Below are 11,233 nucleotides of genomic sequence, written 5' to 3'. Positions count from 1 at the left end.
TCTCGGGATGGAAAAGGTTCCGGCTTGCGACATTACCGGAAGTGTTAGGGTGACGGACACGACAGCTGCGGTGACGCAGTTCCGGCCAGCTCAGCGTCGTCACGTCATCCGTCCTGGTGCTCCCTTTTCCACTCTGGTTCACTCCAGGCTGTCAAAATCGACCAAATCTAAAAGCTTGTGCGGCGTCTGCAGACAAGATGGTGCTGCTGACGATGATCGCCCGGTTGGCCGACGGCCTGCCGTTGGCCGCCTCCATGCAGGAGGACGAGCAGGTTGGACACAACGTCACTTGTTTCTTATTCGCTGGCATTAGTAAATACTTTCCAAGATCCGACTAAAAAAACAAATACACGAGTATTTGCAGTAGAGCAAATTGCTTGGAAACAAATTTGTCAAACGTTAACTTAAGTCAAACATTTTCTTCCAGCTCTCTCGTTTGCTATCAACCAGCATCCTTTTTTATTTTATTTTTAAATGTCGACTACTGCGATGCTTTCAAGGACACCCCAAAAGCAGAATGTGCGCAATTTCTGAGGGTTAAAAATAATCAAATAATTTCAAGGGCAGATTAATCACTGCACCTCTATTACACACACATTCAAGAATGCTGAAAAGCAGATTGTCGTAAAAAAAAAAAAAAAAAACACGTCCTCCCATTTGTGTTGTCCCCAACCACGCGTGTCCCGTGTTTTTGCAGTTGGGCCGGGACCTGCAGCAGTACCAGAGTCAAGCTAAGCAGCTTTTCAGAAAACTCAACGAGCAGAGCCCCTCGCGCTGCACCTTAGAGGCCGGCTCTATGTCCTTCCAGTGAGTTGCCACCGACAAAAGGACAACGCTAACCAAGTATTTGTACTAGGTTACTTGCCCTCACAGTCACTTATGTCACGAGCAGCTATGTCTTGGAGAAAGGCGTGTGCTACCTGGTCCTGTGCGAAGCCAGCTTCTCCAAGAAGCTGGCCTTCGCCTACCTGGAGGACCTGCAGGCCGAGTTCCACGAGCAGCACGGCAAGAAAGTGCCCACTGTCTCGCGGCCGTATTCCTTCATCGAGTTCGGTAAGCTCAAACTTTCAAGGTGTGCGTCTATCAGTCGGGCTTATCAAAGTGGCGGCTGTGTGTCAGACACGTACATCCAAAAGACCAAGAAGGCCTACATTGACAGCCGGGCCCGGCGGAACCTGGGCAGCATCAACACGGAGCTGCAAGACGTGCAGAGGATCATGGTGGCAAACATCGAAGAGGTGCTGCAGAGAGGAGAGGCGCTCTCCGGTGAGTCAAGAGACGTCTCTTACGATGTCAATTATACCTTTTGCTCGCTAGAGGGCAGTGTTCTATGTTCATATGAAGTTGTTAATAAAACAAAATCAAGAGCCATTTTGAATGAACAAAATTGTTCCTCTATTTTTGCGGACTCATTGACTCACCAGTCCGAGTTGCATTCCGTCGCGGCGTTGACGTGTCCGTGGTCATCGTACATCGATGCTGGCGGCATAGCTTCCATCTTGTCAAAGCAGATTCATTCCAAGTAGTCCAGCACCAAGGATAGTTCCAGATCCTGTCACTTTGTTGTTGATTTCTGTCAAATAAAACACTAAACTAGTACCTTAGTGCATTTCCACCATCTGTCCTGCCATGTCTGTCCGACCCTGCTCACAGGTGTGCTAAACGAACGACCAATTATGGCAGGCAAGTGAGCTAAAAGGGGAGGGGCCAAAAAAACTTGAGTAATATTGCTCTTTGCATCGAATAAATCACATCTACCACCTGCTTATTCTATTCCTCCTCTTCAGCGTTGGATTCCAAGGCCAGCAACTTGTCCAGCCTGTCCAAGAAGTACCGCAGCGACGCCAAGTACCTGAACACGCGCTCCACGTACGCCAAGCTGGCAGCCGGCGGCGTTTTCTTCATCATGCTCATCGTCTACGTGCGCTTCTGGTGGCTCTGAGAAGACAGCACAGCGCCATCGTCTACACATGAAAAACAGCCCCCCACCAATAAGACTTTAAGACAACGGCACTTTTGCAGAATGATTCAATAAAGCATGACGGTTTTGGGATTAGTGACCCCGTCCTGGAAAAGTCAACGTTTGGGTGTCTCAAAGGCGGGCCGCGTTCCAAACAGAGGGACTTCTGTTCGGTTTCCCGCCATTTTGCAAATGCTGCTTCATATGATCTACAAAACTGTGCAGGTTACACCAAAGTGGGTTTCGATGCTAGAACATCATCTTTTTCTATTTTGGAAGATGGAGCCTCACACTCAGCCCAGCACACATTTCTGCTCCATTGCACCGTTTTTGTCTTGTACAAAGTTTACTCGTGAATTTCCAAGTCGGTCCAGGTAGAGGCGGGAAGAGTTGCAGATTGCTTTTTTTTGGTTCTGTCTTGTGAATAAAACAAAAGAATTAGCACAGCACACAGTTTCTTGGACTCTTGTCAGTTTTGCTTGGTCTCTCAACTCTGAGGCCGGAACTACTGAGGTCAGATTTGGTTTTTTAATTAAAATTGTTGGTCTTTTTCTCTCCCTAAAAGAATCAAACCTCATTAATTCCTCATCTTTGTCAAATTTAAACCAAACACATTTCCACGTTTTCATATCGAGTCGGTAACTAGTTCACTGCTAGTCCACTAATTATGAATCTTTGACATCCAAAGCCATCAATTGCAGTGAATTACTTTATTTTTTTTTTATTCAAACCACATCTACATAGGGAGAAAAAAAAAAAAGAATACACATGCATATAAAAATAAAACATTTGGTGTGAACAACTGGCCCGACCGACCGAACGCTTCTTAAACGTCAGCTTCTAGAACTTTCCTGCGCGTGGTGAACATTTTTGAACAAAGAAGAAAACAAAGACGCGTTGTCAATGCGTGTCCTGAATATGTTCCCTCATCTCTTCGGGAAAACAAAATTTCTCGTCGCAGACATGACAAGAAAAGAGTTTCTCCACACCGTGCTCGGCCAAGTGTTGGGTCAACTGACTCATCTGCTCAAAACTTTTTTTACAGTGTGAGCACTTCAAATTTTTGATGCATTCCTGCCGTTTCTTGTTGCCTTTGGACTTTTTCTTCACCTTCCGAGGTTCCCACTTGCCGTCGTCGCACGCTTGCGACCCTTCACCGGCTTTGGCTCCCGAAGACGCCCCCTGGTGGTGACTTCTGACGTGTTTCAACAGGTGATGCTCCCTCATGTAAGTTTTGTCGCAAAAAGAGCAAGCGATGCGTCTCGCGTTGTCTCCAGCTCGCTTGCTCCCGTTCGCTTCGCCTTCCGAGTTCTTGCTTGTCGCCGCCGACACGCTGCTGTTGTCGTTGGGGTCGTCCGACATGTCCGAATTTGACAGCGGGGCAAAGAGGCTCTCCGGTTCCGATTGGGTATCCTGGCCATGTTCTCCGTTGGTTTGCGTCGGCGCCAGCTGAGCGGAGCTAGTCGAGGGCGAGCGTTTCTCGTCGGCGTGGACGCTCACGTGTGCCGCCAGAGACTCTTCACTCGCAAAACTTTTCGTGCAAACCGAGCAGGACAAAGGCTTGACGGTGTAGAAGAGTTTGGTCACGCCTGCGGAGTCCAGAACTTGCTTTCCGCCGTGCGTTTTCATGTGTGCGTCCAGATCGGCCTTGTGGACAAACACCTCGCCGCATTCTGAGCACGGCAACTTCTCGTTAGTCTCCGAACCTTTTCTGGCGTCGCTGTCAGCGTCCGAAGAATCTGACGTCACGTCGTCCTTGTCTGATACTTGTGCCGGCTTCTGTGGTCCCGGGTGGGTATTTTTACTTTCCGGCAGCAGGTGCTGACCAGAGCTACCGGAGGCCATCAGTTTCTGCCTGTCGTGGGTTTGGATGTGTAACTCCAGAAAGCGTTCAGTCGAGAAGCTTTTCTTACAAGTTGAGCAGGTGAAATATTGATCGGCGTCGGATGGTTTAGGGACTGCTGGCAACTTGTCTGGTTGGGAGTTAAGAGTTGTTGGTTTAGGGACTGCTGGCAACTTGTCTGGTTGGGAGTTAAGAGTCGGACTCTCTGACACCTGGCGCTGACCGGAGCTACCTGAGGCCACCGGTTTCTCCTCGGCGTGTGTTCGCATGTGCGATACGAGAAGATCTCTACTCTGAAGTTTTTTTGCGCAAATTGAGCAGCTGAAAGATTTCACGGCGTCGGGCGGTTTAGCCACCGGTGTCGATTTGTCTGGTTGCGGGTCAACATTTGGACTCTTTGGCACCAGACGTGGATCAGAGACACGGGAGGTCGCCGGTTTCTCCTCGGTGTGAGTCCTTATGTGCGATATGAGGAGGTCTCTACTCTGGAAGCTTTTTGTGCAAACTGAGCAGGTGAAAGATTTAACCGTGTCAGGCGGTCTAGCGACTGGCCGCAATTTGTCCGGTTGCGAGTCGGGATTTGGACTCGCTGAGACTGCAGCTTGACCGGAGCTGCAGGAGGCCACCGGTTTCTGCTCGTTGTGGGTTCGCATGTGTAACATGAGAAAAGATTCGCTGCAAAAGGGTCTCTTACAGTCTAAGCAGGTGAAATGTTTATCGGCGTTGGGTGCTTGAGCGACCGGTGGCAACTTGTCTGCTTGCGAGTCAAGTTTCGGTCTTTCTGGCACCGCGCGTTGACCGGAGGCCACAGGTTTCTCCTCAACGTGGGTTCGTATGTGTGATATGAGAAGGTCTCTACTCGGAAAGCGTTTAACGCAAACCGAGCAGTTGAAAGATTTCACAGGTCCGGACGGTTTAGCGACAACTGCGCTATTCGTCCCAGTGTGTGTTTTTGCGCGTCTATCCAAATCTCCCTTGTGGACCATCTTTGTTTTCTCCAAAGGTTCTACAAAGGAGACATCAGAATCAGAGGAGTCTGACGTTGAGTAACCCCTCGAGTTTTTTGACAATCCAGTTGCTGAGTGAAGATCTTTAGCATGTGGTCTGCCACTTTTGGTTGCCACTTGTTGACTCGAGCTAGCGGAGGTAAAAGATGGTTTAGGGACAACTGCGGGGGGGTTTTCAGTCTGTGTTTTTCGGTGCTTTTCCAAATGTTCCTTGCGGACAAACATTTGACCACACTCGGGCCACTTTAACTTTGGTTTTGTCTTCAGAGCTTCTTTGGCAGACGGTGTAGGGACGACTGCAGAAGTCAAAGGTTTCTTTCCGGGGTGTGTTTTTTTGTGCTTTTCCAAATCTTCCTTGTGGACAAACATCTGACCGCATTCAGAACACTTTAACTTTGGTTTTGTCTTCAAAGGTTCTTTGGGAATGTCACCGTGGTCACCGTCAAAGGATTCCGAACCTTGGGGACTTTTACGGACTTCCTCTTGAGTTTTCGATGCCTTCTCTGGACTGGACTTGACGCCTGAACTCCCCGCATTCTTCCTTTTTTTTGTTGGTGGCTCCTCGCATTCCTCCTCTTTAATATTCACCAGCTCACACTGAGAACCTACATGACATAAATGAATGAAAGTTCAGAGATACAAAGTAGAAATACAAGAACGTCTTTCATTCACCATGGATACATGACGTCACTGCTTCAGCGGGGGAGGGAGAAAGACATTAAAGCTTGGCAGCCATGGTGAAAAGAAAACCTTTAATTAACATGGCCACTTTTCAGAATCATTCCTAAACTTGGCATCTAATATTAAATATGCTGTTTATTCTTATGACTAATTTATACTGTTTAAATGAATCCGGGCTCCGCCATTTGCTTCGTCATTTTGTATTTCTTGGTTCTAGTTGAGCCCGAGGGTGTCTTGAAACGCTCCTTGATCATTTTAACCCCTTTTGTGACATCTAGTTTCACTCATACTGCCGAACGTGCTCATTCTAGGACTTTATAGTGTGAAAATTAATAAGACGCCAGTTGTACCTCTTTGAGTTTTGCGCCCAACGTTGGGCTCCACACCATGCTGACCCTCGCCCGCCTCTTTCCTTCGACGGAAATCCTCTTCGTACTCGGCAATGGCCTTCTCAAAGAGTTCGAAAACCTCCTCAATGGCCACATTTAGCTTGCGCTTCACCAACTGCTTCAATGTGGAGACGTTGGACATGTTTCACGCAAGCTTGCGCTTCTTCTTCAGGAATATCGAAATGAAGCTAAATCGAAACACAGCCGTTAGGAAAAGCAGAATGGGGAAGTCCTCTTCCTCTTTGTGTTAATAGGCGGTTCACATACTGTGATAGCTCACTACTGCCACCTACTGCTCTACAATTGTTACTGCTTTAGCTTGCGGTCTAAAAAAAAAAATGCATGAAGCAAAAATAACATTTCACAGGAGTTCGGATTTGGAAATTATTTTATACAATCCTGTCATTGTAAGTAAAATTGAATAAATATCGAATGATTTCACATTGATATGTATTTTCTTTTATAATTACGTAGCATATGAATCATACAGCCCACTACAATGAGAATTGTTTTTTATTTATGGAAACATTCCGCTTTTGTCACCTCTGCGGTTCTTATCTCACAATTAGATATAGAGTTGAAAAGTCAAATGTATTTCTCAGGGAACACAAAGACAATTTTCACAATGGACATAAACTTGACGTTTTTTGACAAATCTGTTTGAGTGAGCTCTATTTGCAAAAATAAATTAGAGTGAGCACCACTCTAACAAAAGGCCTCATTATTTACGAGTTGGGAGGACTCTGTCTAGCCACAATGTCGCCTCCCTTTAGTGTAGCAGTTTTATGTCTTACATCCCAGCAAATCACTCCAAAGACATCTGTTAGAGTTATTTTGCAAGAACCACACAGGAGACAAGTAAGTCCTTTTAAACATGAGGTCTGACTCTGACCTCTTGCAAGAGCATTTTTATTAAGAGAAACAGGGTGAGAGTGGACTGACCTCCCTTGACCTCTAGTCAAAGCATAGCAGGGGGTGTTTTACGACGTTGTGTAGGATGGGACAAGCTAGGTTACTTATTACAGGTTACATTCCAACATAAGCATCAAACTAATCTCGCTAGGTGATTTATGACAGGTTACATTCCAACATAATCATACGATCAAGATGGTTTGGAAAACAACGTCGCTTCCGACGCGCTGGCATCACCGGCGCCGACACACTTGTGTCTGGTCACCTGGTACTTGTACGCGAACTTCTTATCGCAGGCGTTGCAACCGAACGGCTTCTCCCCAGTGTGCGTCCTCATGTGTATCATCACATATTTTTGACTGGAGAATCTCTTACGGCAAACAGGGCAGGTGAAATTCCCCTCCGCGTGCATTCTCATATGTGACTCCAACCAGTCCTTCCGGGAGAAACGCTTGCGACATAGCGACCAGGTACACGCGAACCTCTTGGAGGTCTTGGCGGCGTCTTCAGCGTTGTTGCCTTGCTCGCTTCCGGAAGAGTGTGACACGGCGTCGTCCAGGTCCGATAGCGGAGCCTGGTGGTCGAGTTGCGGGGGAGAAGCATTCGCGTGATCTCCGACGGCCGTCGTGGCGTGCGGACTGGCGGAAACGGGCAGCTCAGAGGCATGCGTTCTCATGTGCGTCATCATTTTGGACCTGTCTCGGAATCTTTTAGGGCAAATTGAACAGGAAATGGGTTTCTCTCCGGTGTGTATTTGCATGTGTCGGTCTCTGTGATGCGTTCGAGAGAATATTTTGGAACAAAACGAGCAAGGGTAAGGTTTCTCTCCGGTGTGCGTCCTCATGTGTCGGTTCAAAGTTCCCTTCCGGTTGAAGGTTTTGCCGCATTCGGAGCAGTTGAAGAGTCGCTTGCCGACGGCTTTGCTGTCTTTAAAACGCTTGGAACATTCTTTGGGGTCGTCGCTGTCATCGGTCTCGGACGACGTGACGTCACGCTCGTCCATATCGGACAGCGGCGCCCCGCTGTTGTGTGCTGGCGACCTTCTGTTCTCCTCGCTTTGACTACAGCGAAGCTGGTAAGCGGAAACTTTGTTTTCACTATCTTCATGTTTCACAGGGTGATCAGAGGTGACATCTGCCGCCTTCAGGGCTGGAAGTTGCTTCCAATCCTGACTGCTCCACACGTCTTCCTCTTCTTCTTTAATGTGCTTCACAGCAGAGCTCCACTCTTGCTGCGGCTCAGGAGGAATCTCTACTGGATGCTGAGTGTCTGCAGAAGAGAAAGAATGGAACTTTGAGGAACCAAAGTGATATTGGCCAATTCCAGCCCTAATTCAGTGTACAATATTTTCACTCTAAGAAGTCTGTCAATCGAGTGTGTAATGAATGATGACAATTTTATGGCCTAGAAAATAAAAAAAAATACTGTGCTATGTAACACAATTTGGGCTAAGTAGAACGTAAATACTGGACGCTGGCCACGCACCCAAATATCGACGAATCGCAGCCAGCCGACTTATTCAAGGCATCGGTGCTAAATAATCAAATGTAAAAATGGCAACAGACGAAGACAAGTCGAAACGTAAACAAACCAGCTCCATCGATCCCAGACTGAGGCGTGAAAACAGCGTCCAGTTTTTCGCGTTGCCGCTCGTTCTCCTCTTTCGATCGACAAAGTTCCTCCTCGTACTCCGCTATGGTCTTCTCAAACAGTTCGAAAATCTCCTCCACGGCCACATCTAATCGTCGCTTCACCATCTCTCGCAACATTTGAACTTTGCACATTTTTGCTTTTTCAGTCACGGTTGCGCTTCGCTTATCAATGTGTTGCTAACTTCCGGTTGTCTTCTTCTTCGGATATAGAAGTAATCCTAATTGTTTTACGACACTGCCACCCTCTGGTGACACGTACTCATTTCCGCAATGACGTCCTAAGGTTGCGACGAGTTCAGTTTCTAGGTTGTGAAATAATGTAACGTTATCAAAGCCTCTATTAAAAATAACTCACCTGTCGATTAACATTTAAAATAGAGAATAAGAGCGAAAATTATTATTATACAACAAACTTTTCTGTGATAGCGATTTATTAAGACCACAAAGTGATACTTAAGTTACAGATACACAAGAGTATTTATTTGTTCCCAGTACACACATGACTCTGGACCTGAGACCTAAATGTGAATTTTTCATTACAGGTGTCACAGCTGAACAGTTTCTCCCCGGTGTGCGTCGTCATGTGCGTCTCGACAGAAGCTTTATTGGCGAAGTCTTTAAAGCACACGGGGCAAGTGAAACGTTGCCCCTCTGCATGTTTTCTCATGTGGCAGTTCAGAAATTGCCTGGTGGAGAAACGTCTGCCGCAGACGGAGCAGTCAAAAGGCTTTTCGCCCGTGTGCGCCAGCATGTGCGACTCCATGTATGACTTTCTTACGTAGCTTTTGTCGCAAAATTTACAGCTGAAGGGTCTCTCCCCAGAACAGCTGAAGGGTCTCTCCCCAGAGTGTATCTTGGAGTGCCTCTGCAAATGTGAGCTTGTGATGAAACATTTTGAACACACCGAGCAGGTGAAAGGTCTCTCCCCAGTGTGTATCCTGGCGTGCATCCGCAACTGTCCGTTTGAAAAGAAAGATTTGGCGCACACCGAGCAGGTGAAAGGTCTCGCTAGGTTATTTATGACAGGTTACATACATTCCAATATAATCATACGATCAAGATTGTTTGGAAAACAACGTCGCTTCCGACCCGCTGGCATCAACGGCGCCGACACACTTGTGTCTGGTCACCTGGTACTTGTACGTGAACTTCTTATCGCAGGCGTTGCAACCGAACGGCTTCTCCCCAGTGTGCGTCCTCATGTGTATCATCACGTATTTTTGACTGGAGAATCTCTTATGGCAAACAGGGCAGGTGAAATTCCCCTCCGCGTGCATTCTCATGTGTAACTCCAAATAGTCCTTCCGGGAGAAACTCTTGCGACATAGCGACCAGGTACACGCGAACCTCTTGGAGGTCTTGGCGGCGTCTTCAGCGTTGTTGCCTTGCTCGCTTCCGGAAGAGTGTGACACGGCGTCGTCCAGGTCCGATAGCGGAGCCTGGTGGTCGAGTTGCGAGGGAGAAGCATTAGCGTGATCTCCGACGTGCGGACTGGCGGAAACGGGCAGCTCAGGGGCATGCGTTCTCATGTGCGTCATCATTTTGGACCTGTCTCGGAATCTTTTAGGGCAAAATAAACAGGAAAAGGGTTTCTCTCCGGTGTGTATTTGCATGTGTCGGTCTCTGTGATGCTTTAGAGAGAATATTTTGGAACAAAACGAGCAAGCGAAAGGTTTCTCTCCGGTGTGCGTCCTCATGTGTCGGTTCAAAGTTCCCTTCCGGTTGAAGGTTTTGCCGCATTCGGAGCAGTTGAAGAGTCGCTTGCCGACGGCTTTGCTGTCTTTAAAACGCTTGGAACATTCTTTGGCGTCGTCGCTGCCATCGGTCTCGGACGACGTGACGTCACGCTCGTCCATATCGGACAGCGGCGCCCCGCTGTTGTGTGCTGGTGACCTTCTGTTCTCCTCGCTTTGACTACAGCGAAGCTGGTAAGCTGAAACTTTGTTTTCACTGTCTTCATGTTTCACAGGGTGATCAGAGGTGACATCTGCCGCCTTCAGGCCTGGAAGTTGCTTCCAATCCTGACTGCTCCACACGTCTTCCTCTTCTTCTTTAATGTGCTCCACAGCAGAGCTCCACTCTAGCTGCGGCTCAGGAGGAATCTCTACTGGATGCTGAGTGTCTGCAGAAGAGAAAGAATGGATCTTTGAGGGACCAAAGCGATAATGGGCAATTCCAGCCCTAATTCAGTGTACAATATTTTCACTCTGTGAATTGAGTGTGTAATGAATGATGACAATTTGATGGCGTTGATAAAAAAAAAAGTGTCAACTAACCTAGAAAATAAAAAAATTACTGTGCTATGTTACACGATTTGGGTTAAGTAGAACGTAAATACTGGACGTGGACTCGCCTGGCTGGCCACGCACCCAAATATCGACAAATCGCAGCCAGCCGATTTATTCAAGGCAGCGGTTCTGAATAATCAAATGTAAAAATGGCAACAGACGAAGACAAGTCGAAACGTAAACAAACCAGCTCCATCGATCCCAGACTGAGGCGTGAAAACAGCGTCCAGTAGTTCGCGTTGCCTCTCGTTCTCCTCTTTTGATCGACAAAGTTCCTCCTCGTACTCCGCTATGGTCTTCTCAAACAGTTCGAAAATCTCTTCCACGGCCACATTTAATCGTCGCTTCACCAACTCTCGCAACATTTGCACTTTGCACATTTTTGCTTTTCCAGTCACGCTTGCGCTTCACTTAGCAACGTGTTGCTAACTTCCGGTTTTCTTCTTCTTCGGATATAGAAGTAATCTGAATTGTTTTACGACACTGCCACCGTCTGGTGAC

The 11,233-nt window shown here is 47.4% G+C and overlaps 4 protein-coding genes across 4 annotated transcripts; 1 reads left to right on the top strand and 3 right to left on the bottom strand.

Annotated features, from left to right (window-relative positions):
• Window positions 1–55: 55 nt before the first annotated feature.
• Window positions 56–2,409, top strand: sec22bb (SEC22 homolog B, vesicle trafficking protein b). The gene is made up of 5 exons (XM_061298140.1): window positions 56–272; window positions 698–807; window positions 893–1,053; window positions 1,120–1,266; window positions 1,788–2,409. The coding sequence occupies exons 1-5, from the start codon at window positions 198–200 to the stop codon at window positions 1,940–1,942; spliced, it is 648 nt and encodes a 215-aa protein (XP_061154124.1). The 5' UTR covers window positions 56–197; the 3' UTR covers window positions 1,943–2,409.
• A 242-nt stretch (window positions 2,410–2,651) lies between these two features.
• Window positions 2,652–6,119, bottom strand: LOC133167374 (zinc finger protein Xfin-like). Its single transcript, XM_061298135.1, has 2 exons — window positions 5,842–6,119; window positions 2,652–5,415 (listed from the first exon to the last, which is right to left on the bottom strand). Exons 1-2 carry the CDS (start codon window positions 6,020–6,022, stop codon window positions 2,861–2,863), a joined length of 2,736 nt encoding a protein of 911 aa, XP_061154119.1. The 5' UTR covers window positions 6,023–6,119; the 3' UTR covers window positions 2,652–2,860.
• A 624-nt stretch (window positions 6,120–6,743) lies between these two features.
• Window positions 6,744–8,644, bottom strand: LOC133167197 (gastrula zinc finger protein XlCGF57.1-like). The gene is made up of 2 exons (XM_061297811.1): window positions 8,384–8,644; window positions 6,744–8,061 (listed from the first exon to the last, which is right to left on the bottom strand). The coding sequence occupies exons 1-2, from the start codon at window positions 8,574–8,576 to the stop codon at window positions 6,983–6,985; spliced, it is 1,272 nt and encodes a 423-aa protein (XP_061153795.1). The 5' UTR covers window positions 8,577–8,644; the 3' UTR covers window positions 6,744–6,982.
• Window positions 6,744–11,207, bottom strand: LOC133167198 (gastrula zinc finger protein XlCGF57.1-like). The gene is made up of 3 exons (XM_061297812.1): window positions 10,920–11,207; window positions 9,471–10,566; window positions 6,744–6,957 (listed from the first exon to the last, which is right to left on the bottom strand). Exons 1-2 carry the CDS (start codon window positions 11,110–11,112, stop codon window positions 9,500–9,502), a joined length of 1,260 nt encoding a protein of 419 aa, XP_061153796.1. The 5' UTR covers window positions 11,113–11,207; the 3' UTR covers window positions 6,744–6,957; window positions 9,471–9,499.
• Window positions 11,208–11,233: the final 26 nt, after the last annotated feature.

Source organism: Syngnathus typhle, linkage group LG14 (genome assembly GCF_033458585.1).
Source record: "Syngnathus typhle isolate RoL2023-S1 ecotype Sweden linkage group LG14, RoL_Styp_1.0, whole genome shotgun sequence".
In the NCBI taxonomy this organism is placed as follows: domain Eukaryota; kingdom Metazoa; phylum Chordata; class Actinopteri; order Syngnathiformes; family Syngnathidae; genus Syngnathus; species Syngnathus typhle.
This window is presented reverse-complemented; position numbering and strand designations above follow the sequence as displayed.

What these genes read in the sequence shown, in the direction of transcription:
- LOC133167198 (XM_061297812.1), bottom strand. Translation starts at nt 11,112, where the DNA reads ATGTGCAAAGTGCAAATGTTGCGAGAGTTGGTGAAGCGACGATTAAAT. An exon ending in GTCTGGGATCGATGGAGCTG is followed by an intron (nt 10,567 to 10,919) that starts GTTTGTTTACGT and finishes TCTCTTCTGCAG; the next exon opens with ACACTCAGCATCCAGTAGAG.
- LOC133167374 (XM_061298135.1), bottom strand. Translation starts at nt 6,022, where the DNA reads ATGTCCAACGTCTCCACATTGAAGCAGTTGGTGAAGCGCAAGCTAAAT. An exon ending in TGGGCGCAAAACTCAAAGAG is followed by an intron (nt 5,416 to 5,841) that starts GTACAACTGGCG and finishes TATGTCATGTAG; the next exon opens with GTTCTCAGTGTGAGCTGGTG.
- LOC133167197 (XM_061297811.1), bottom strand. Translation starts at nt 8,576, where the DNA reads ATGTGCAAAGTTCAAATGTTGCGAGAGATGGTGAAGCGACGATTAGAT. An exon ending in GTCTGGGATCGATGGAGCTG is followed by an intron (nt 8,062 to 8,383) that starts GTTTGTTTACGT and finishes TCTCTTCTGCAG; the next exon opens with ACACTCAGCATCCAGTAGAG.
- sec22bb (XM_061298140.1), top strand. Translation starts at nt 198, where the DNA reads ATGGTGCTGCTGACGATGATCGCCCGGTTGGCCGACGGCCTGCCGTTG. An exon ending in GTATTCCTTCATCGAGTTCG is followed by an intron (nt 1,054 to 1,119) that starts GTAAGCTCAAAC and finishes GCTGTGTGTCAG; the next exon opens with ACACGTACATCCAAAAGACC. An exon ending in GAGAGGAGAGGCGCTCTCCG is followed by an intron (nt 1,267 to 1,787) that starts GTGAGTCAAGAG and finishes CCTCCTCTTCAG; the next exon opens with CGTTGGATTCCAAGGCCAGC.